The sequence below is a fragment of the Fukomys damarensis genome, unplaced genomic scaffold, assembly GCF_012274545.1.
Source record: "Fukomys damarensis isolate Sample0158 unplaced genomic scaffold, DMR_v1.0_HiC HiC_scaffold_16, whole genome shotgun sequence".
NCBI lineage: Eukaryota > Metazoa > Chordata > Mammalia > Rodentia > Bathyergidae > Fukomys > Fukomys damarensis.
In genome coordinates this window covers 45,095,255-45,121,471 of record NW_022900928.1, presented here as the reverse complement: position 1 = coordinate 45,121,471, position 26,217 = coordinate 45,095,255, and the positions used below count along the sequence as shown (strand labels likewise).

At 36.6% G+C, this 26,217-nt stretch overlaps 2 protein-coding genes across 4 annotated transcripts in view; one reads left to right on the top strand and one right to left on the bottom strand.

Annotated features, from left to right (window-relative positions):
• The window catches only part of Ankrd49 (ankyrin repeat domain 49), a 7,069-nt gene extending 4,202 nt beyond the window's left edge, over positions 1-2,867 (bottom strand). Inside the window, exon 1 of the mRNA XM_010633664.2 lies at positions 2,803-2,867. The gene's annotated coding sequence lies outside the window, so the exon portion shown is untranslated. The remainder of the gene's footprint in view (positions 1-2,802) is intronic.
• A 115-nt stretch (positions 2,868-2,982) lies between these two features.
• Mre11 (MRE11 homolog, double strand break repair nuclease) overlaps positions 2,983-26,217 on the top strand; it is a 57,499-nt gene continuing 34,264 nt past the window's right edge. For 2 of the 3 annotated variants that reach the window (XM_033764291.1, XM_010633660.3), the window contains exons 1-9: positions 2,983-3,105; positions 3,775-3,892; positions 5,657-5,789; positions 12,854-13,014; positions 16,439-16,526; positions 17,604-17,745; positions 19,827-19,941; positions 24,009-24,194; positions 25,489-25,660. In XM_033764291.1, coding sequence (XP_033620182.1) covers positions 3,873-3,892; positions 5,657-5,789; positions 12,854-13,014; positions 16,439-16,526; positions 17,604-17,745; positions 19,827-19,941; positions 24,009-24,194; positions 25,489-25,660 — 1,017 coding nt within the window. In that variant the 5' untranslated portion in view covers positions 2,983-3,105; positions 3,775-3,872. Of the gene's footprint in view, positions 3,180-3,774; positions 3,893-5,656; positions 5,790-12,853; positions 13,015-16,438; positions 16,527-17,603; positions 17,746-19,826; positions 19,942-24,008; positions 24,195-25,488; positions 25,661-26,217 lie in introns of all 3 variants that reach the window. The other variant, XM_010633659.3, reaches the window with a different exon arrangement.

Here is a 26,217-nt window from a genome sequence, read left to right as displayed (position 1 = left end):
TACAGGATTCTTAAAGATGAAGTAGCCCCTAAACAGTGGTGCAAACTATGGCATTGGTGTTACTATGTTTTTCTTTTAAGACAAAAGATGTTGATGTATGAGTTATTTTTTCTAAACTAAAAGCTCAGTATTAAGGTTTAAGTGCAGTGTTGGCACGTTGCAATGCATAAGAGGGTTTTGGGTTACAGTTTGGGCACTCATTCTGTAAAAGGTTCACCACCATTGCCCTAAAAGGGTATCTGTCCAATCTCTCTTTTTTTTTTTTTTTTTGTACAGGGGATTGAATTCATGACCTTGTGCTTATGAGGCCAAATCTATTAATGCAATATCTTTATTACAACACCTGTAATTATTATTATTATTGTTTTTTGGTACCCAGGATTGAATTCAGAACCTTGCGCTTGCAAGGCAGGTACAGCACCACTGAGCTAAATCCTCAATCCCAGCACCTGTAATTATTATCCTACTTCTACTTCAATAATTTCAAGCCTGAAGGGGAAGCAGCAAGGGAAAACCTGCTGCCTTAAAAAGCAGTCTTAGGGCTGGGGATTTAGCTCAGCGGTTCGGTGGCCTGCCTTGCAAGTGCAAGGACAGGAGTTCAATCCTTGGTACCAAAAAAAAAAAAAAAGCAGTCTTATTCACTGGCAGGCAGATATAGCTCTTAATTCGCTCTTTGTTTTAAACTGAATCTTGGCTGTCATTCACTCTACTCAACAAATATGAATAGAATCATTGGGTACTGGGGTTTAAAAATGAACAGATCCAGTCTGTACCTCAAGAAGCTTACTGTCTAGTAGAGGTGACTGAGAAGACAATGTGCTAAGTGCTATGACTGAATCATATCCAGATCCTATGAGTATAGAGGGGGGTATGAGTCAGCCATCTCAAAGGATTAAAGAAGGCTTTCTGAAGGCAGTCATGTTTATTCTACTAGGCTGCCATATTAATTAATTTATTTTTTGAGACAAGTTTTTGCTGTGTAGTTCACACTTGCCTTGTGCCATATTAATTTGTAAACTATTATCAACTTAAGACTTACACAGTACATACATCTTAACTAAAAATGAGAATTATAATCATTTTCTAACAACTTCTCGGCTTCCAAGTTATATTTGTTGAAATCTTACTGGCCTTTCAAAATTATTTTTAGAGGTTATCTCTTTCATTCTTGATCCTTGATCTTTTTTTATTTCTTTTTTTGTACCGGGATCAAACTCCAGACCTTGCACTTGGGAGGCAGGCAGCAGAACCAATGAGCTAAATCCCCAGCCCATCCTTGATCTTGATTCTTTCATTCATTAGATCTATTTTTTGTTTTGTTTTTGATGCTACAATTTGTCTTGTTTCGTCAACTTTCAGTTTTAGCATTTTAGGATTATAAACTGAAGGATAGGGACCAGACTTAATTTACATGTAGGTCCCACTTGGATATAGCAGGGATTAAGAAATATTTGTAGCATTAAATTTAATTAAAGCCCTATCACTTGCTTTTACCTGGACTGAATTCTGAAACAATCCAGGATTAGTTATATCGCTAAGATACTGATTTTGTTGTATTTAATTTCACATGTTTAATAGCACACACACAATCATGTGTTATTCAATTTTATTATTAGTGGCAAGAACACCAGACTCAAGTTTGAATCTACCATTCATGTTCATTACCGTCTCTAGACCTACAAATTCACTGCAAACTACAAAGCTTACATTAAAGAAGGGCTATCCAGCTTTTCAGTCTTTTGAGAAACCCTGTAAGAATTGTTTTGTTTTCTCTTGGATTTTCCACTTTTTCTTTTTTGTTTTTTTGAGACAGAGTCTCACTATGTAGTTGAGACTAACCTGGAACTCACTATGTAGCCCAGGCTGGTCTCGAACTCACAGCAATCCTCCTGCCTCAGCCTCCTGAGTGCTGGGATTACAGGCGTGTGCCACCACGCCCAGCCTCCACTTTTTTCTTTATTCTCAAACTATTTCCTGAACCTTGCAAAGCAAAAGTGATCATACATTAATTCCTTAAAAATTTAGATAGTAATCTAAGATTCATTGGTAATTATATAAAATATAGTGACATTATGGCACAGATTTTACCCCCTGCAACATGACTTTCATTTTTATTAAAAACTCCCTTTATATAAATTCTGAATTAACAATTTGATATATAAATTATATATGAAACTTTCCTGGTATGTTTAGTTTAAAAAGTCAAACGCACATGCATCTCCTTGATTCAGCGTGTAAAATAAAACCAGATTCTCATTTAATAAAAACCAACCAGGAAGTAATGTGTCTTCTAACTTATCTTTCATTTTGCCAGTGCCTATCTCTTACAGTGCCTCAAAAATGATTCTGTGATAGATGGGGCTATAAGTCCCATTTTACAGGTTAATGCGCTGAGGTCTGGATAAATTAAAACAATTTGCCACAGACCAACAACCATTCAATGGAACTGAAAGACTACATCTTCTAATTAAAATGTTCCACATTTACTTTTACTGGACTAATACGGGGACCCAAGGCCGACAATAAAGGGAAGCAAGAAATGAAGGGTCTGGGGCGTGGGAATGTGAGAGCCGCCAGTCCAACTCTGGCTAAGGCTGGTCACTCTCAGGCCAGGGAATCACGCCTGCGGCCTTCCAGACAGCCAAGGGCGAGGAAGCTACCTCGGTCCTACTTAGGACCACCCATGCTGTTATAGCTCCACAGCTAGGCCGAGATCAAAAGGTGATCACTTCTATACAACCAGTTTTAAATTAGACAGAGTCTACCAGAAAAACCCTGGTGCAAAACAGACAAGCTACCCACCGTACAGAGAAGAAAATCACCGTCGCAAATCTCGCTTCCGGGTCTGTTCCCGGTCTGCTCAGGATTGGCTCCTTAGCGGGGGCGGGGCCTCACAGCTCCTGCCCCTGACGCCTCACCGTATTCTTCAGCCAATGAGAATCGAGAAGGACCGCTTACATCATCATGAGGTATCGCGAGAGACACAAGCTGTTTTCCCGCGCCCAGTTCGGGTTTACGGCCCAGCGCTCTCTCCTGGGTCCCTGCTGGGTGTTCTCGTGAATCCCGCCCCCTTTTGCGGAGTAGAAGAGAGCCTCGTGCAGTGTGGTGAGGCTTTGAAGAGTACAGTTATAGGAATTTGGAAATCGCATGTTTTACAGGTTCTGGGGCCGACGCCCAGAGTGAGTAGGACCCTCTGGGAGGATTCTCTGGAGTGCTCGCGTTCTGGCTTCAGAGTCCCGTGGCTGGGGCTGGCGAAACCTGGAATTTGGGAGTGCTTTCGTGGCTGCTGCTGGTGGTTCCAAAATCAGGCCACTTTAGTAGTTGTGCTGGCGCTCAAAGGCATTTCTCCGCAGACCACGTGCTTGGTTGTTAATTTATTCTAGCTTTATATATAGGGTCCTTCTCTTCCAAAAACAAGCCCATGCCATCCGGAATCTCATGTTTGAGGGGAAATACGAGGTTGCTTCCGGGCTTCAGAATGACCTATGCATGCAATTTAAATATTTCTGCACATGCAGAGTTGTGTGCTGAACTAGAATCCTATGTGACCCTTTCTGTCTATTTAATCTACATTTATTTTTATTAGGAGCAAGGGAAAAAGAAAATAGATCATGTAACCATAATCGTGGAACCACAGTGGCACAGGAGTAGATGCTTGATGAAAATAAGTGTTTTCCAAAATTTCAAATTGACTTGTCTGTACCCTTTGCAACCTGACTCATGTTGGTTAAGTACAACTTTTTCAAAAATGTGTTTTATGATACTTGTTTTTAGAATTTGAAATCGAGTGAGCTTTCTGACGTACTTGAACACAACACCCAGGGCTACTTGGAGAGAAATCTGGTCCCAGAGAAGGTCTACTGGCCAGAAAAATGAGTCCTACAGATGCACTGTAAGCCTGTGACTTCTGGAATCCATTGTTACTTTTGTTTTTTAAAGTATATCAACTGTGAGCGCCTTTAAAGAAAATTTAGCAGTAAGCAGATTTACCTTTGGACAGGAAGTGTTAATCATCAAAAAGAACGTTTGGAATGTGTAAAAGTCTATATTATATATGTTTATTATTGAAAAAATAATGCAGTGGAATAGTTTGGAGTCTTGCAGTAATTTGTTATATTGCTACAGTATGTAAGCTTATGTTCTTAGGCTTTGTCTTAAAATATTTAAGATGTAAATATCCTTACATTTTCGCGTTGAAATCCTATTAGTCAATGCGGGTTTACTTAAGTAAATTTTTAGAGTAAATTGCTCTACTATTGATTGAGTTGAAAATAAATTTGAATAAAGTGGATGTATGCAAAAGTTAAATGGAAAAAGCTTTAGACTTGCAGTAGTTCACCTGGTTTCAAGTATTTGGTCAAAACTAACTGTGACATTGGGCAAGTCAGCAATTCTGAGCCTTGTCTGTTTCTTCCTTTTTTGTATAATTGGAATAATAATGCCTTTCTCAGATTAACTTTGAGGGTTGAATGAGAAAATTTTAATGAAAATACCCTGTACACTACTGTGGAAGTAGTAATCTGATCTGAAATGTTTGTGTGTAGCAATCAGAACTTTGTGCATATTATTTTTGAAGTTTCTGAAGAAAAATCTTGCTAAATTTTTTTTATATATAAAGATTTGGATTTGGGAGATAGATACGGAAAAAAAATTTTTTAAACTCTTTTCTGGTTTGGTAGGAATAGCCTGAGTTTTCATTGTAGTATTTATTGCTGTTTCTGTCATTTGTTGAGCAATAGATTAGTTAATTTCTCTGTACATACCCTTTTTATTTTTCAGGTTGAGATCATAAAATTATTTTAAAGAATTAAGATGGCTGGGCCAGGGATTTATCTCAGTGGTACCACTGCCTGCCTCACAAGCACAAGGTTCTTAGTTCCATCCCTAATCCTTGGTACCAAAACAAACAATTAAGCTGGCTGTTATGGTGCACACCTATAATCCCAGCACTTGGTAAGCTGAGGCTGGAGGATCACCACAAGTTTAAGGCCAGCTGGACCTACGGTGACAACTGTTTCAAAAAAAGTTACAATAAGTTTAAGAGTGTTAATAACTATTGTATTTCTGCTTCATATGAAAGTACTTGTACAAAATTTCATTTGAATTGAAAGTTTTTTGTTTTGTTTTGTTTTGTTTTACTTCCCCAAATTTATTAATGAAAAAGTAACTATGAAGATAGTGAAGTCAAGTAAGTATTTTCAGGGATCTGAATGTAAGTTACTAGATAGTATAAAATCTAACTTTTAAACTTAGAAGACTTAAATTTTTATTTTCCTAAAATTGTGCAGAATCTGATAAGCCAAGTTTAGAAATAACGATCAAAGCCTTTTGGGTTTTTATGGTGCAACAGAATAGGAGGGGAGAAGCAAGTTGTAAGATCGGGATTATATGAGCGTATATAAAACTGGTTATAACAAGGTTATATATTTCTGAAGCATTTACAGAATCCTTTAAAAATTATATACATTTGTCTGTATTGAGTTAATGGCTAGGGAAACTGTGATTTTAACTGTTTAATACTTCAAAATTTCAGACCAAGTTGAAGGATAGAAAAATGATTTTATTCCATACATAACTGCTGTAATTTATTTTGTCCCTATGTCTCTTTTGCTTGAATATCTTTTAATGCATTCAAATGTTTTATTTTTTAATACAGTGTTGATGAAAGTACATTTAAAATCTTAGTTGCAACTGATATTCATCTTGGATTTATGGAGAAAGATGCAGTGAGAGGAAATGATACATTTGTCACACTTGATGAAATTTTAAGACTTGCTCAGGAAAATGAAGTGAGTTTGGTTTATATCTGTGGGTTTTCTACTCTATTTCCTTGGTCAACAGGCTCTTTTCTCTGAAGTTTGATTTATTTTCGAAGGCTCGTGTGCTCACACTGCCTAAGTATCAATATATTAAAAGCTCAAAGCAGATCGCACTCCCACCAGGGATCAAACTCAGGACCTTGCACTTGGGAGGCAGCTCTGGCACCACTGAACTAAATCCCCATCCTTTCAAAGCAGATTTTGTATGTTTTATGTCCTTAATTCAAGTAGGAGCTACTTTGATGCAAGTTTTCTTATAATTTACGAATATTCATGGGTGTTTAATGTGTGCCTGGTCAATTTCTATCTGAAGTGCATATATTGCTGTCATAGTTTGTGCTTTCAAAGAACATGTAGCAAACTAGAATATGGGAGAAAACATCCAGAATACACATATGGAAAGTTATATGGCAGGAGATGTAAGAAAATCATAAGCAGCATTTCCTGAGAATTCAGAGCTGGAAGAGATCACAATTAGATGAGAATTGCAAGATAAGCTTAATGAAGGAGGTGGCATTAGACTTGGGCTTTGAAGAAGAATAGACTTTGATGCTTGAAGAACATAGAGAATGTACATTTCTTGTGGAGCAGGAATAAAAGCACAGACATGAGACTGTACAAAGTGTGTTAGGTGACCAGCAAGTCTCTGCCTCGGTTGTAGGCCGTGTGTTAGCATGCTGAAAGTCTACAAATGAGGGTTTGAGTTGCATTGAGGAGGGCATCAAATGCCACACAGTGGAGTTTGTACTGAATTCAGTGGCCAGTTTTCTGGCAGCATGGGTGTAATAGAATGAATTGTTACAGAAGGCTGTTTTGCCCACCACCTGCCTCACAAGCGCAAGGTCCCAAGTTCAATCCCCAGTACCAAAAAAAACCAAACAACAACAACAAACAAACAATGGCATTAGGAATGGAAAAGAGGAAGCGGATGCAAGAGATATTACAAAAGTAGGATTTGGGTATCTGGGTTATAGGAGTGAGGATGGAGGAAAAGGGATGACAATGACTGAAATATGTTGATGGGTGGATGGTGCTACCAGTAGTAGAATTAGATGAATAATTTTTTGTGTGGGAAGGTAATGAATTCTGATTTACACTAATTTAGAATTGGAAATTTCAATAGGCCTTTCAGGGTAACATTCTAGTGGGGAGTTGAATATCATTTTAGAGCTCAGGAAAGAGTAGAAGGATAAACAAATGCTAGTGACTTGCAAATTAATAACCTTGACTTCTATAGTTTCTGTTCAGTTTATCTGTAAAGCCTTTAGTTCTTCCTTCGGAATATAAATGGAACTTCCTCACTACTCTGTATCTTCACACTTGTAGATCTAGTACCAAACTTTTATTGCAGTTTGCCTGAAGTGCACTTGCACTCCACTACTCTTTCCACTTCATTCTCTCCCCCTGTATCCATTCAGCATAGCCGCTAAGGTGAACTTTTAAAATCGTGAATCAGGTCTGTCCTTGTGCTGCTTAAAATCTTCTAAATGACTTTCCCTTGAACATAGAGTAAAATTCAAACTACAGGGCTGATTTGCTCTGGCTCCTGCCAGGAGACTTCTCCAACTCTGCCTGGTTTACAGGGTTCTGTCTTTACTGGTGTGCTCTAGTTTACTGTGCTTAGAGAACTTCAATCTTGTTAGGTTGACTTCTCAGGTCAGATTTTACCTTTTTGAAGAGGTCTTTCGTAGCATTATGTATTATTTTATCACATAGCCCTGAAGTAATTTACCCTTTTGTGTTTTCTATTGGAAGGTACCCTCCATGAGAGTGAAAAACCTTTTCTGCTTGTTGATAATTATTGATATTATCTAGAAAAGATGTAAAAAGTAGTGGGTACTCCTATTAATTTGTTAATTGAGTGAAAGAATGATTGGCATTATATCCTTTTAAGATGGATTCTTCTTTCTGGAGGGTAGAGAATCTTATGGCCAAAAGTGGTCTGTTTCTGCCAGAAAATCCTGCACATGATCTTTCTTAATCTAAAACATTTCTTTCCCTGAACCCAAGCCACTTCTTTGTCCTTTCCTTGACTTTTGTTTCCTGATTCCCTTCCCAGCATCCCTTAATCCACTTGCTTCCCTCAGCCCGAAGGGTACCATGCTGAACTTGCAGGTGCATATTATATTTATATGTATTTAGTGTTTGTTGTGGAACTCTAAATTCTTCCCGACTTTTCAGTCTTGAAAAATCTTATGTGGGTCCATACCATGTAGTTAGTGTTATTTTTATACCCCTGTTCATTAGAGTCTTTAAAATATTTTTAATTTTGAAATTATTTTTAATAGTCTTACTGAAACAATTGCATGAATAGTACAAAGAGTTCCTTACACTTCACCTAGATTTTCTAATATTTTGTCACATGCGCTGTCTTCTTTTTCTTTTTGTGGAACTGGGGATCAGACTCAGGACCTTGTGCTTGTGAGGCAGTCATACTGCCACTGAGCTAAATCCCTGGCTCTTCGTTTTTCTCTTTATACACACCCACACCCACATTTTCGTGAGCCACTTAAGTGTAAATTGCATGTATAACCATGGTACACATATCAAAACTAGAAAAGTAATACTGATTCAGTACTATTACATAGTTCTAATATGTTGCCAATTGTCCCAGTAATGTTTGTTATGGCAGTTTAGGGACAGGTGGGTAGTACCTAAGCCAAGATTACATATTGCATTTATCTTTTTCATCTTCATTAATCTAGTACATTTACCCAATGTGCTTTTGTCTTCCATGACCCACATTATGTTTAAAGAGTATGGGCTGGTTATTTTGTAGTGTTTTTTGAGTTATAAATGTCTGATATTTCTTCATGGTTTGATTCAGGTTCTGCAAATTTGGCAGGAATACCACAGAAGTAAGTTGAGTCCTTCTCAGGGTTTCCTGGACTCACAAGTTAGTTTTTAAAAACATTTGCTAAAAACATTTTAAAATTGTTGTAGAATACACATAAAATGAAAATCCACCATCTTAACCTTTCTTTCAAGTGTAGTCAAGTAGTGCGTTCACACTGCTATGCAAGTAATCTCCACAACTCTTCCATCTTGCAAATGATACTCATTAAGCCAACATCTTCTCATTTCCCCAGTGTATTTTTTATATGTTTATTTTGTTCCATAACTTTTGATTATGATCATTTTCTTTAAAGGCCTAGTTTAAATCTTACATTTTTCTTAAAGTTCCCCTGACTGCTATAGCCACAATGATCTGTACTCCACTGTTCTTTTGGATACTTGAGAACTTCAGTTTCTTTTTTTTTTTAATGTCTTTTCATATTTATTTATTTTTTAAGAACATAAATTTCTTTAACCTATATACTTCTGGAAAGTGTGATTGTGTTTTGTTTTGTTTTTTTTTTCCCGTGTGATTTCTCTCCACTGATACTATTTCCTCAAAATTTTGTTTGTCCGTAGTGTGACTCTGATGCCACTGTGTCAGTACATCCCTCCCAGACTTTCTGTCCTCACATGAATGTCTTTTCCTCTGGATTCATTGTAATGACATCTCCGTTTCATTTTATTTACATACTTGTTCTAGTCAGAGTCTGACTTACGTTTAGGTACACAGCAATTTTCCTCACCCATTTATTGTTTTCCTCATTGTTCATTGGTACACTTAAAGCAAACAATGCAGTTACATTCATCATTGGGATCTTGTACCTTTACATGATATGCCTTGGTTCTTATTTTCTCCCCATACCCCTGCCCTCCCTTACCCCCTTTACCCTTCCCTATTTACAAAGACTTTGTTTCCATTTTATCCTTTTTTTCACATTTTTTTCTTTTCCCTTATTTCTTTTTCGCTCCCCTTCCCACTTCCCCTTTAGCCTTTTTCTTCCTATTTCTCACTCTCAATTATATCATTTATTTACATTTTTAGTTTTTCACACTAGAGAAACTATTCAGTATTTACTCGTGTGTCCTATTTATTTCACTTGAGTATAGCCTCAATGTGCATCCATTTGGCTATAAATGTCTAGTTTCTCTCTCTCTCTTTTTTTTTTTTTTTTTTTTGGTATTTTGAGACAGGGTCTCACACTATGTAGTTGAGACTGACCTGGAACTCACTGTGTAGCCCAGGTGGTCTTGAACTCACAACGATCCTCCTGCATCAACCTCCCATGTGCTGGGATTACAGGCATGTGCCACCACGCCTGGCTAGTTTCTCATTCTTTATGGCTGAGTACTATTCCGTTTTATAGGAAAACTACATCTTCTTTATCCAGTCTCCTGTTGATGGGCATTTGGGTTGTTTCCAAGTTTTAGCTAGTATGAACTGTGCCACTATAAACATGGGTGCACATGTATCACTCTGGTATGATTAATTGTTTTGGCAAGATACCCTGAAGAGAGATAGCTGGGAAAAATGGAAGCTCTAATCCTAATTCTTTGAGGTATCTCCATATTTATTTCTACAGTGGTCGCACCAGACTGCACTCCCACCAACAATGAAGAAGGATTCCTTTCTCCCTACATCCCCTCCAGCATTTGTTATTGGTTGATTTCTTGATAGCAGCCATTCTTTGTGGGGTGAGGTGGAATCTCAGTGTTGTTTTCACCTGCATCTCTTGAATGACCAGTGATGTTGAACATTTTTTCACATATTTATTTTCTGCTTTTACTTCTTTGTTAGAGAAATGTCTGTTTGGTGAGGCCCACGGTTCCTCTGTTGCTGCTTGACAAAGTTCCAGCAATGACGGGCCTTGGGTTGAAAGCATTGCTCTGGCCTTTATTTTTACTTGCACTGTTGATTGGCTCAATTGTAATTACAGGAAATTTGGTTTTAGTGAGGAAGCCTGTACAAGCTACTTCTGAGAAATATGTGTCAGTTGTGTCAGTCATTGCACCCCCTAAGCACGACCCCTGATCCAGGGGCTTTCTTTGAAGGGGTTTCCTGTTTTTCAGTAATTGAGGATTTCACTCTGACAAAAACCCCCCAGCTTTCTTCCGAGTGTCCACTCACTTAATAGGGATCCCAGAGCGGTGCTCAAAGATTTGTGGTGGAGTGATGTCATGGCCACTAGGCAACCCCCCTTTTTTCCTACACTGGGGCTTACATAGATGGAGTTAGAATGGTGTGGAAAGATGAAAAATTAGTAAATTGTCAAGATTTGCCCTTTGCAGAAAGAATGAAATGTTCAGGAACACAGTGATGTCACGCACTAAAATACTATTGCCAGGTAGCTGAATAGTTATTATAAAAAGGCTACTTAAGTGCAAAATACTTGCTTTCTGACTATATAGAATGAAAGTTTAACCAAGAAGTTGAGTAGCTACAATAATTCTTTATTAAAACCTAGTGACCTGTTAAGAGTTGACTGCAGTCTTTCCACTGTGACTGAAATAGACATATGAACTTTGAAAAATGGAGGCAAGCTTGGATTGTTCTTTTGATTTCGCTTTCATTAGGAGATTGCTTGAATAATAATCATAGTTGAGGCAATAGACAAAATGTTCCCCGAAAGAATAATAAAATAGGTATGTGCTGTAGTTTATTGGTAAAATAACCTTAAAAGGTTTATCTAGAAATGTGAATGTATGCCAATTTCCATATGTAACCTTTACTATATGATATAAAGAAGTCCTCTAATGTTCAAAAGCACACTATCTCATACCTACAGAGAGTGTCTCATTCCTTTCCTTCACAAGCACTGACTCCACCCCTCCTCCTCAGGACCTGAACTCTTGCCGAGGCTGGACCCCAGCATCTGTTCATTTCAAATACCCATTTTTGAATTGGGTCTTTCTATTTGGCGGGGGGGTCTTGAGTTTTTTGAGTTCTTTATATATTCTACATAGTCCTTTGTCTGAGGAGTAGCTGGTAAAAATTTTTTTCCCCACATTGTAGGCTGGCTCTTAGCTCTGTTGGTGATTTCTTTTGCACTGCAAAAACTTTTTAATACAATGAGATCCCAGTTGTTGATTCTTCATGCAAGTTCTCGTGCTGCTGAGAATTTGTTCATAAAATCTTCTCCTATGCCAATGTCTTTGAGAATTCTACCTAATTTACTTTTCAGTAAGCTTAGTGTTTCTGTTTTGATGTAGATCTCTAATCCAGTTGGATTTTAGTTTAGTGCATGGTGAAAGATAGGGATCTAGTTTTAATCTTTGGCAAGTTGAAAGCCAGTTTTTCCAACACCATTTATTAAAGAGTCTATCCTTCCCCTAGTGAAGATGGTTGGCTCCTTTGTCAAAGATGAAGTATCTGAGTATGTCTGGTGTTGTTTCCACATCTTCTAATCTATTCCATTGATCCTTGGGTCTGTTTCTTTGTCAGTACCATGCTGTTTTTATCCCAATGACTTTGTAGTATAGTTTCAAGTTGGGAATTGTAATACCTTCTGCCATGTCTCTGTTGCCTACAATGGCTTTTGCTATTCTACGACTCTTCTGGCTCCAAATGAATTTTTGGATTGTTTTCTCAAGCTCTGTGAAATATACTGTTGGGATTTCAATCAGGAGTGTTTTTATTTTAGTCATTATTATATCTAAAATCTTTAATAATTTATTTTTATTTTTTATTTTTGGTACTGGGGATTGAACTTGGGTCCTAGAGCTTTCAAAGCAGGCAGTGGAACCACTGAGCTAAATCCCTGGCCCCCAAAATGTTTAATGAGGTCAGGGACACCATCTGTTTTCTAGATTGCTGTTTCCTTAGATAATGGTGCATGTAAGAACTCCTAATAATTCAAGGAATAACTTGGATTGAATTGATATTTCTGTCTTCTGTTAAAGTACTAAGTTTGTGTTTTACTTAAAATTTTAAAAATGTAATGTAATTGCCTTGGAAAACTTGACTCAAGTATTTACTGTAGTAATTTAGAGGTGGCTTTTTGAATGGGGTTTAAGAATCTAAATTGGAATAAGATTAATTACTAGATTTGAAGTCCCTTTAAATAAATAAAACATAAGATTTTAAGTTGCCATATATAATAGTGTCTTGTGAAAGTTTTTCTATCTCATCTTTAAAAAATTTTTTTAAACTCTTTTATCTTTAAAATCTACTAATCTTAACACTATTTTCTGTTGATTAGGTAGATTTTATTTTGTTAGGTGGTGATCTTTTCCATGAAAATAAGCCTTCAAGAAAAACATTACATACTTGCCTGGAGTTACTTAGAAAATATTGTATGGGTGATCGTCCAGTACAGTTCGAAATCATCAGCGATCAGTCAGTCAACTTTGGTTTTAGTAAGTAAGTATATTTATTATTTGAGTAATAAAACTTACTTCTGTGTGATACAAATAAACACATTAGCAATTAGCCATTTTACCTTCACTATAAACTATTTTCATGATAAGTGCAGTTGATTTTTTGTATATCATTTGTACAAAATATTAGGACTGAATATCTTAGATTTTTATATCCTCTTTGATATCTTCTGTTGGGATTTAAAAAATCTTTTCCTACCTTATTTGTATCAGTTGTTTATATATTCTAGATGGCCTTTGTTAGGCTTAAGTATTTTTGTTGCTAGGCAATCTATAGATTGTCTTGATGTTATGTAGTCTTGTGACCAAAATATTTAATTTTCATGTAGTCAAATATATCATTTTTTTTCTTTTGAGCATTGTCCTTTTGAAATTTATGATATTTCTCTAGAACCCCAAATGGTACAGATACCATGTTGTTTCTTCTTAAATACGGTTCAGGGCACCGCTTTGCGTGTTTAAGTGTTACACTGGTCTCCTTTAACATGTGTTAGATGTCTTTGTGGTTGTTTGAGACAGGGTCTCACTATGTAATTCAAGCTGGCTTTGAACGTACTGTGTAGCCCAGGCTGTTTTTGAACTCACAGCAATCCTCCTGACTCAGCCTCCTGAGTGCTGGGATTATAGACATATACCACCACTCCTGGCGTGTATTTTCATGGTAACGCTGACGCTTTTGAAGCATATCACTTGGGAATTTTGTAGAATGTCTTTTATTGGATCTTTCTTTTGTTTTGTGTACATTGTGATTAGGGGAGGAGTATCAGAGGTGAAGGACCCTTTGATAGCATTGTGTCAGGAGGTACTTGGAATTGACAGTACTTATCACTGGTGGTGTTAACTCGATTAAGGTGGTGCCTGCCAGATTTCTCCACTATAAAGCTATTTTCTCCTTTCTATATACCGTTTATTAGAAGTAAGTCCCTGAAGTCCAGCCCATACTCAAGTCAGCGTCCCATGGGGGAAGGGGAGATTCAGCCTCTAGAAGTAAGAGTCAAAGAATTTATGGACTGTAATGGTTTATATCCGGCTGTCCTCCCAAAGCCTTGTGTGTGAAGAAGGGAGTTTTGAAAGGTGATTGGGTTATAGGGACCATATAGCCAACTTGCTGTTGGAAGGTGGGGCCTAGTCAGAAGAGGTGGGTAGCACTGAGCCCTGACCTTGAAGGCTGTTATCTCCCTTCCTGGCTGTATCGTTTGCTTTCTGCTTCCTGAATTCCATGAGATGGGCAGCTGTCCTCTGCCTGGGGCCGTCTACCATGTCCACCTTTCAAGTCAATAAAAAATTTCTGACAGTATAAGTAGGTAATGAATATGGACACAGTTTGCAGAAAAGGAAACAAGGTGACATTTAAACATATTTTTTTAAAAGCTCTGTCTTGTTCATAAGAAAAATAAAATAAAGCCATACTGAAATATTTTTGTTCTGTAAGTTTGGCATAGATCAGTGATTCTGAATCCTGAGTGTTTCTTACAGTTAACTAAGAATCCTATGAAGTACTGATGCCTGATACACATGCCAACTGATGTGTCTTTGAGTGTGTCATAAGCAGTGGTATTCTTTTTTTTTTTTTTTTGGTACGGGAATTGAACCTTGTTCTTGTGAGGTGGGCAGTGGAACCACTGAGCTAAATCCCCGGCCTTCCCCACATAATTCTTAATGTGTAGTCTCAGGGTGAAAACCACTAGCATAGATTTTTTTAAATTAATTAATTTTCGTTACTATTTTTTGTACTGGGGATCCAACTTGGGACCTTGAGCTTGCAAGGCAGGCGGCCGCACCCCTGAGCTAAATTCCCAGCCCCACTAGCATAGATTTTAAAGCCTGATAATATGCCATGTTGATGAGGTTGGGGAAACTGTACTGATACATTGTCATTATGTTACGTGTAAATTTGAAGTCATCACCAGGTGTGGTGCGCATGCCTGTAATCCCAGCACTCAGGAGGCTGAGGCAGGAGGATTGCTGTGAGTTCAAGACCAGCATGGGCTACATAGTGAGTTCCAGGTCAGTTGTATCTACACAGTGAGACCCTGTCTCAAAATACCAAAAAAACAAAAACAAAACAAAACAAAACAAAATAAATTGAATAGTCAATGGAGGGAAATTGGCAGTAGTTACCATAGTTAAAAATGTACAAGTCTCTATCCAAAATTCCCTTCTAAATATTATCCTACAGGTGCCTTATCATAAGGGTAGCCTTTGTGCAAGAGTACTCCCTCTGGCATTGTTTGTAAAACAAAAAGCTGGGAAAAAATAATGTCACTGGTAGGGAACTGCCTAAACACAATACAGTAAACCATACAGTGGAGTGTTCTCCCAGCCAACAAAAAGCAAAAGGAAGCTGTTTATTTTGGTTTTGGGTTTTCTTGGTATCACGATTGAACTCAGGACTTTGTGCTTGCAAGGCAGGTGGTGGCACCACTGAGCTAAATCCCCGGCCTGTTAGCGTTTTGAATTTAGTACTGCTATGGAATGATTTTTAAACTATGTAAAATGATAAAAACAGGGAGGCAGAGCCAGTCATGGTGGCGCATGCCTGTAATCCCAGCACTCAGTAAGCTGAGGCAGGAGGATCGCTGTGAGTTTGAGACCAGCCTGGACTACATAGTGAGCTCCAGGTCAATCTCAACTACATAGTGAGACCCTGTCTCAAAATACCAAAAAAAAATGCAGGGGGGCAGAAATCAGAAATCTAAACTATGCTAACATTTATGCAAGAAGTAAGAAAATATATTTATATGCTTATGTAGGTATGAGATTAGTTTTTAAATGATGCAGTAAAAATTTCTATTAACAATTGTAATAGAATTGCTACATTAACAAAGGGACCAAGAACATATACTGGAGGATAGGTAGCCTTTTTAATAAATGCCTCTGGGAAAACTGGCTAACCACATGCAGAAGATTGAATCTAAACCTAAATCTCTCATCATATTATTGAACTAATATCAAAATGAATCAGATGTAAATGTTAAAGCAGAAACAATCTGCTAGAAGATAAAACAGGTCAAATTCTTGAAGTCATAGGCAGAAGGACTTTCTAAACAGAACCCTGGTTGCATGGGACATAGTACCACGAATCAACAGATGTGATCCCATCAAATTAAAAAGCTTCTGCACAACCAAAGAAACAAAATGAAAAGACAGAATGAGAAATTTTTTTTGCCAGGTATCCCACTGTGAGTTTGAGGCCAGCACGTACTCTAAACTGTAATAATTCAAAATATTTTCAAACTTTAATTGAATTGTTGCCTATTTTATGTTCTAAAGCTGTAAAACAGTGGTTATTTGCTAATTGGGTCACATAGTTTGCCTGCAGTTGTGTCAGTGTCTCTGAGGAGACTCTGGGAAATACAGCTTTTGTCTTCTTAGAAACTTTAACTTTTCTTCTTTTTTTTTTAAAGGTTTCCATGGGTGAACTACCAAGATGGCAATCTCAACATTTCAATTCCCGTGTTTAGTATTCATGGCAATCACGATGATCCCACTGGGGTAATTATTGTTTTATTGTAGGTGAAGGTTTAGAAATGACCAGTTTAGTTTATCTGTGGAGACCACCAGTTTTCCCAGAAGTTTGTAGTCAAATTGAATCAAGTCAGAACGACTTTTACCATTAATATGAGTATTTATGCTGCTTTTTGGTTTTAAAAAATATCTAAAGTAAGAATTACTGTATGAGCTATTCTTTTACATCAGTGACAGCCAATCTGTGGCACACGTACTGCAATATACTGTTTTTTATCGTTGAAAGCTCTAACAGGCCCTCCATTACTGTTTTATATCATTAGAGCTGAGTTTAACAATGCATAAGCAGGTGTAGGAATAAACATCTAACATTTCATAGTACTCTGTAGTTACCAGTATTTTGATAATCGCTTATGGTCACAGGAAATGATTGTTTTTTGAGCAACTATAAATCTACATTAGATTATTTTATTGCCTCTGATAAGGATGTAAGATTAGAGGTCCTAAACTCAAAGTATCTTTGTTTCGTCAAATATATGTCTAGTTATGTATAGTCTTTTTCCTCTAGTTTTTAAGAGATCTACTTAATATTACAAAGCATGTATTTCACAGCTGATTTTTATATTTTAGTGGCCAAGATATCATGATAGTTGTAATATCATATTACAACTTATGGTTCTTGTTGCATATGGTTCTTGTTGCTGTAGCTAATTTGTAATAGAAAAAAGTATCAAATACTTTTACTATTCATATTTTGTTTTGAAATGATACTTTTCCTAATCAATATTTTTGTAATTGTGGGTGGAAGATCTCTAATCCAAAAACAAGAGATCCAAAATGCTCCAAAATCTGAAACGTACTGGTCAAAAAGTTTTGGATTTTGGATGTTTAGATTTGGGATGCTCAGTGGCAAAGTGTTTTACAGAAAAACTCTAAAATCTGAAAAATTCCAAAACCTGAATCACTTCTGGTCTGAAGCATTTTGAATAAGGTATACTCAACCTATAGAATATGGATTATGATTATAATAAGTAATATGATACTCATATATGGGTCACTTATTTTTATATACACATTAATATTCTTTGATAATATTTTGTATAGGCAGATGCACTCTGTGCCCTGGATATTTTAAGTTGTGCTGGATTTATAAATCACTTTGGACGTTCAATGTCTGTTGAGAAGATAGATATTAGTCCAGTTTTGCTTCAAAAAGGAAGCACAAAAATTGCTCTCTATGGTTTAGGTAAGATGGTTTTATTTCAGTATGTGTGTCAGTTAACAGTTGTTTAAACAATTATTAATAAATGCAATTTTGGAGACAACCTTGTAGTCCTTTGGAAAAAAGTGGACCAAGTCAACATTACTTCTCATCAGTGACTGTAAAAAATGATGGAAGGGTGGTAAAATTTTATTATTTATAAGAAATAATAAATGTTAATATATGCTTGTTTTTAATAGTTTTGGTGAAAAAAGAGTTTCTCCTTAGTATCTCTTTATTGTTTTAGGCTTTTTCTTTTAGACTCAGATACAGAATCCACGTTATGTTTGTTGGACCGTGCTAGTTCAGAGCTGTCCGTCTCTAATGATCAGAAATTTGTTGTGTCAGCCTCACTAACTTTAATTTATTTAGTGTTCAGTAGGTGAAAGCTTATTTGCTAGGCTTAATTCCATGTGAATGAAAGACTAAAGATTCCTTATGAAAAATGCATTCATTATTTTGTATCTCAAGTGTTCTTAAGGCTAGAAGTGATGTATGTATTTTTCCTACATTTTTATGAGATTATACAGATTAATGGATTTAATTTTGGTGGATTCATACATGTATATGACATACTTTTAAAATTATACCATCACTTTCCCGTGCCACCTTCTTCCTTAGAAATAATTATTTCAAGTCTATTGTGCCTTTTTGTCTGATTCTGCAAGTGATAGAGCAAGATCGCTTTTTTTTTTCCAAGCTATTAATAGTTTTAATCATTGCATTGTTAGGGATCATCTCTTCAGAAAATTTTTTTCCTAGGTTCAGATTAAGGACAGATCCCATTACTTACCGCAGTTACTGTACATCTTTTATCCATTTTCTCCCAGTCTCCTCTTAACTGGAGTCTGTCTCCACCCCAGGCACCTACCTTTCACTACAAATGCTATAAATCATAGAACTCTGTATCCAGCAAGTTCTTACCCCTCCTCAGGCTGTTCTCGGGATATTGACCACCTGGCCTTCCGAGATTCTGTGTCCATATAGATCTCTTACCGGTGGGCTTTGGGGCAGGAGCAAAGTCACTGTTCTCCTTATTTCTCACTGCTCTTCTTTCGTGCCACCTTTTCAAAGCTTATGCCATCTACCTCACCTGCCTTCTCCTATCCCTTAAACTTTTTATCCTCCATCTCACACCTGCCTTCCAATTTTTAGTGTTCTTAGTGCTTCAGCACCTAAGTAGGTCAGCCTTTGATGCCCCAGGCTTTTGTGCTTTTCCTTATGTCTCCAGGTATAAGATCTCAGCATTCCACCTCAGATGTTTATTCCACAGCCAACTTCTACATTGTTGGCTTTCCTTCTGGGATCTGTATCAGTTTATAAAGTAGTGACCTCATCTGTTCCCTCTCCAATCCTGCACTGGAAAAACCTAGCCTTTTCTCCTTTTATAACGTTTAGAATTTGTTATTATTTATTTCAGCTCATTTGTTTTTGTCAGTTACCGCTTAGGCCAAGGCGAACTGATGGATACAGGAAGTATTGAAAGTAAATTAATTATTAAAAAGCAGAATGTTTCTATTTAAAAACACAAAATATTCAACAGTAATGTGCTTTAAAATGCATTTATTCCTGGGCCGGGGATTTAGTTCAGTGGATCCACCACCTGCCTTGCAAGCACAAGGTCCTAAGTTTGATTTTGATCCCCAGTACCGAAAAAACCACAAAAAACCAACAAAAACATTTATCCCCTTTAATATACATAACTGTACATGTTATAATTCATGTCTTCATTCAAAAGTATGTGAACTTGTAATGTTTAATAAAAGGATAGTGAAAAACAACATTAGTTGAAATTTTCATAAAAATTTAGCCATAAAAATTTACTTTTTATTTCATATATTCCTGAATTTAAAGGTAGATATGCCGGAAATAGAAAATGTTCTTTGAACGCAACTCACCGCTGTTCTGTTCTAACCTGGAACATAGATTTGTAAATGATATCACCTATTAATGATTTCAGAATTCAAATATATTTTTAAACAATACAATAAAGTATTTTGTAAAACACATTATTTTGAAGTGAAAGAAAGAAAAGTAATTTTAAAATAATGTTATGTCCACTTTAGGATCCATTCCAGATGAAAGGCTATATCGAATGTTGGTCAATAAAAAAGTAACAATGTTGAGACCAAAAGAAGACGAGAAGTCTTGGTTTAACTTATTTGTGATTCATCAGAACAGGTAAAGGTATTCTCTGAAAACTTTTGGGTCAATAACGGAGTTTCCTTAGATCTGTTTTAACGTTCATTTACTGTATGTAGTAAATATTCATATTCCTTCAAGGTTGTCAATGTGGGATCATGCAGAATTTAGATCTTTGTGTGATTTCATTTTTAAATTGTTTTCTGTATATGTTAGGAATATTTATAACATATGGATGAGAAATAAAAATTACCATAACATCAATACTCCTAAATTCAGCAAAAGGTCGAATCTTACCCATTACATTGTCCCATCCTCTTGCTTGATCTCATCTGCTTCCTTATACCTCAGGGGGAGCATTCTCAGATTTGAATTAATCATTTCATTAATTTTTTAGTATTATTTAATCACGTATTCACAATTGATTTTATTTAGTTTCAATATGACAAATCATGCTGTATGTTTTACAGGCAACTTATTTTCAATATTACGTTACTGAGATCCATTTTGGTGCTTAGAAATGTAATTTATTTTTACTGGTGTGCACATATTTCTTCTTGTCAGTGAACATTTTTATTTTTTGTACCAGGGTTGAACTCAGGAGCTTGTGCTGTGAGGCAGGCGGTGGCACCACTGAGCTAAATCCCCGGCCCTCAGTGAACATTTTTATTTCCAGTTTTTTGCTTTCTTACACATTTAGAAACATTTCTTACATATTTTTCCTGGTACATGTATGTTATAGTGTCTTTCCAGAATGTGTAGGTATAACTATATGGGCTTTTGTTGGTAGTATTAAGCTCAGTCTTGGTAGGGTACAGGATTGATTGAAAGGAAGAGATTGAAAAAGCTAAGATGTATTATATGACTGCTGCAGTAGAAAATGTGAGGTAGTTGGGCCAAGCATTAGCTGAATGGTTCTGCTGCCTGCCTCGCAAGGGCAAGGACCCGAGTTCAATCCCTGGTACCAAAAAGAAAAAAAGAAAAAGAAAATATGAGGTGGTAACAGTGATAGCACTGAAACTAATAGGGAAGAAAAACCTGGGAAGTTGTCAAGGAAGAATCCAAGGGATTTAGGGACTGATTGTATAGTTTATTTATTGAATATACTTACTGAATACAGTGTACTCTGCATTTATTGAATACAGACTTACATTAGGTGCTAAGTCAAAAAAGGACTTGAGGGCTGGGGATTTAGCTCAGTGATTCCACCACCTGCCTTGCAAGCACAAGGACCCAAGTTCAATCCCTGGTACCAAAAAAACAAAAAAGGATTTGAGGAGGCAGACTTGCATTGCCTTATGTATGTTCTTGAGTAAATAGTATGATTTTCAAAGGAAGAATATGCTAGGTTTGATGTATCTCGTTTCCATGTAACTTCACACACTCGGGAGTTATTCTCTCTTGTGGAGGGCTTTCCATTTTATCAGACTTTGTACTGTACCTAAGTAAGGATTAGTTGGAAGGAGAACTTGTAATTCCAAGCATTTAAGCCAGAAAGAAGGGTAAAAGGCAACAGTAGTGTCTTAGTTACTTTTGTCATTGCTGTGACAAAATACCTGACACTCACAAGTTAAAGGAAAGATTTATTTCAAAGTTCTCAGTTTGAAGAGGTTTAGTTCATAGGTGGCTGACTCCAACGTAGGGTGGCACGGCGCCAGGGGTATTGAAGAGAAGAAACAGTCCATGGTAGGACAGGCAGAGGGCAGCACTATGTAGCAGCAGCAACCTGCCTTCAGTTTTCCCCTTTTGTCCCATCCTGGCTAACAAGCCTTTTGGGTGGTGCCACCTACACCTATGGTAAGCCTGTCCATTATTGACACCCAAAGCTATGCTAAACCAGCAGTGGACCAGTTTAGTACCACACATTCTTAATCTCAGTATCAGCTCTACAAAGCTTCATCTAAGAGCACATGAGACTTTGGGCAGGACATCTGCATGCAAGCCATAATAGTTAGGGGAACAGGTAAACATTTGAAGTTGCTGTGTCTCTCTGCTGGTGGGTTAACCTTCATCATTTGATTAAGGTGTACTGTAGACTTCTCCAGTATAAAGTACTCATTTTCTGTTTTTTGTATTTAATGAATATTTTTGAAAAAATACGTTGAGATCATGTAAATACCCTGCTTCACTTTAAATTTTTGCCCATTAATTTTATTACCTGTTTGGTGATCATGTTTCCAGTAGTTAATACTGTGGTATTGCCCCTGTGAGCATTTACCATATTCTTTCTATATTTAGTAATTGGAATTCTTCATAAGGAAAATTTGTCCCTTCTCCATTTATTTATGCCATTATAGATTTAAGGATCTTTATTCTTTGAGTTACCTATGGCCTTCACACTAAGCTATATACCCAACTCTTTTTTTTTTAATTTTTAATTTTTTGAGACAGGGTCTTTCTAAGTCGCTAAGTTGCCCAGGCTAGACTTGAACATGTAATCCTCTTGCCTCACCTTTCCAGAGTGCTGGATTTATAGGCACGTGCCATCACTTCCAGTATCAAGAAGGACATTTTGATCTTCTAGGTCACAAATCAAAGTCTGCCTGCTAGCATGATCTTCACTCTTGTTAGTAAAGAGCCAGTGCTCCATGAAGGGAAAATGACATTGCATTTGACAGTTACCTGCTTGTCTTTAGCAGTAACCACAGTCTCATACTAGCAATGTTTGTTTTTCACGTGAAAACATTCAGATACACAGGCCAGCTGCTGCCCTCATTTCATTTTCTGACTTCTTTTGCATTACAAGGCTCGGCCACACTTATCGCCATAAGCCCATGACCCTAGAGCCCATGGCTCACCTTGAGCCTCTGGACCACCTCACCACTTCAGCACCAGCACCTTTGCCCTCTGCTCTTCCCACGCAGAGGACCCTTCTGTTGCATACTGATCCTTCACTGCAGTTCCTTGCTCATTTGTTACTCCGTGGAGAGCCCATTTCTGACTAGCCCACATATAAATCAGCACCTCCTTCCCTGTTGTGTCTCCTTTTCTTTTTCTTTTTCTTTTTTTTTAATTTTATTTTTGGTACCAGAAATTGTACTCAGGCCCTTGTGCTTGCGAGGCAGGTGGTGGAACCACTGAGCCAGATCCCCAGCCCTCCTTTTATCTTTCTTTTTTTGTTGTTTGTTTGTTTATTTGTTTGAGAAAGGGTCTCACTATGTAGTTGAGACTGACCTGGAACTCACTTTGTAGTCCAGGCTGGTCTCGAATTTACAGTGATCCTCCTGCCTCAGCCTCCTGAGTGCTGGGATTACAGATGTGCCACCATGCCTTGGCTCCTTTTATCTTTCTTAATATCACCTGTCACTATCTGACAAGTTTTATTATACACAGACACATGTGCTGTTGCTAAATTTCACTGACAAGAGCAAGGACTTTGTTCACTGCTATGTTATCTTCTTGATATACATAGTAGACACTCACTAAATATTGGTTGGATGAATGAGTGAATATTGGTTTGCATCAATTGAATGCCAGGGTAAAGTACGTATTCAAATACTTTTACCAAATAATAATTAACATAATGGAAAATGGTTCCTGTCTTTTCTCACTGGGTGATAACTTTCCTAAATATAAAATCAGTTTTCAAATCATGTTCATATAATGTTTAATATTGACAGCTCTTTACTCATGATTAATTGACTTTTATTCTCATGTTTATATAATTAAAAGAAATAATGATATTTTAAGTGACTGGATGCATTAAAATTTTTTATATGACAAAGCTCAGATTTAACTCATTTTCATTTTCTGCCTTTTTGAGGATATATATTGAGAGCATTTTGTGATTTTTAACCAGTGACTGCTCACGCTTCTCTGACTTGACCAAAGGGGGGTCCTTTCATTGGTGAAGCTTTTTGTGATCTTCCTCGAAATGTACAATCACCTACATTCTCTCTTAGGATTCCTGTTTGATTGTGTCTTGTAAACTCTTGGTGGTCAGGAATTAGATACTGATTATCTTTGCATTTCCAATCCCTTGGGCAATTTCTTATACAAAGAAGGATATATCTTTAGTGAAAGGAGAAAGATCTGTATAGACCTGTTAATATGGCAGTTTTCTGTATAGCTGCGAATTTATGTTGTCTTTTTAAATCTTGGTGTAGGAGTAAACATGGAAGTACTAACTTCATTCCAGAACAGTTTTTGGATGACTTTATTGATCTTGTTATCTGGGGCCATGAGCATGAGTGTAAAATAGCTCCGACCAAAAATGAACAACAACTCTTTTACATATCGCAGCCTGGAAGCTCAGTAGTTACTTCTCTTTCTCCAGGAGAAGCTGTGAAAAAGTGAGTAATTATTATATATTCAAATAAGTCTTTAAGAACTCCTGTAATAATCTGCTAATTATCCCCTAGGTTTGGGATGCTGGCCAAAATAAACAGATTTATTTATGAAGGATGGTCATTCTATGTAGTTTTATTGTTTTGCTGGATGTTAAGCCATTTTCAACAAGAGAGCATCAGTTGGTGCTAGTGATTTTGCTGCTCAGTAGGCAGATTCAAGACTAGTGTTTTTATTTATTAAATTTCAGATTAGATGCTATATAGCTGATTAGTAATTTCAAGTCCCATTACAAACCAGTTACCAGAAAATTGCTTCATTTTGATCTGTTGTAAATGTAATAGTATAGTATGGTGATGGCAGATCTTTTAGAGCTTTCAATAATAATACACAGCCTATGGCATGCCTGCCATAGGTTCGCCACTATTGGTATAGAATATCTAATTTCTTTTAATTCTGTGGCATGTTTTTTTTTTTTTTTTTTTTTTTTTTTTTTTTTGGCTTGTTTTTTTTTTTTTTTTTTTTTTTTTTTTTTTTACTGCGGGTTGGTTTGAACTTGGGACCTTGTGTTTGTGAGGCAGGTAGCGGAACCACTGAGCTAAATCCCTAGCCCTAAAATGATGTATTTTTTTAAAAAGAGCTTTATAGTGATTAAATACAATTTCTATAGTGGGTTTGAACTACCTAGTAAAACCCTGTCTCAAGAGAGAAAAAAAATAATAGTTGTAAGAATATAGTAGTAAGATGTATGATTTTTTTTTTCCCTCTGTGGCTCTGCTTCACATTAATTTGATCATAGTCTGATAACGTTTTATTATACTTGTTTGGTCTACTTTCGATTAGAAGACTATATATTTGTTTAGATAGCAAAAATGATAGATGAATGGATTTTATTCTGAGGAAGAATATTTTCCTATAATAACATTAAGATCATACTACCCAACATATTAATTTTATTTGTTTGTTGTTTATTGATTTATCTTTTGGTACTGGGGATCAAACTCAGGACCTTGCACTTGCAAGGCAGGTGCAGTGCCACTGAGCCAAATCCCTGGCTCAAAAATTTACTTTTAAGAGAATGATTTTATTTATTTATTTTTGGTATCAGGGATCCAACTTAGGTCCTTGCATTTGCGAGGCAGGCAGTGGCACCACTGAGCTTAATTCCTGTCCCCAAAGGTATGATTTTATAAGGAAATATCTTATAGGAACTAAATTTGCAAGTATGATATCTTTTATATGTACATTTCTTGAGGAAATTTATGTTATGACTAAGCTTTCCATTTTTTCCCATTTTAGACATGTTGGTTTGCTGCATATTAAAGGGAGGAAGATGAATATGCAGAAAATTCCTCTTCAAACAGTGAGACCATTTTTTATGGAAGATGTTGTTCTGGCTAATCATCCAAACATTTTTAACCCAGATAATCCCAGAGTAACCCAAGCCATACAAAGCTTCTGTCTGGAGAAGGTAGTCTTTTTTACAAAGTCAGTGGGTTATGCTTTAGCCAAGAAATTATTTACCTTCAATTAAATAATATAAGAAAGCCTTTACTATGTTTATTACATTCTTGTGAAATGAATAATAAGATATCTGTTGTTCAGGAAACGAGTTTGTGTCAAAGATATTTTCGTCTTTTGCAGTCATTCTAATAGAGGAATAGAAAAAACTTCTATCTCCCGGATACTTTCTTCCTTTTAAAAGACATAATACAATCTTTCTTCATTATCCTGATTTGGTAATCATTTCATTTTACTTATGAAAAGCAGGTAGTGACTTTGGGGATGGGAGAATATTGTGATACTTAGCATCCCTTGTACGCTGAAAGCTATCTTAAATACAATCTTTAAAATACTTGCTTTGCACCTTATACCTATAGCCTAAGCCCCAAACCTCTATGTAGATTGTCATCTCTAAATTTCTGTAGAGACTCTGGTACCCCTACTGAATTTGGTGAATGCTTTTATTAGTACATAGTTTAATATCACAATAACTAATTGCTGACATTTACTCAGTTCTTATCCTGT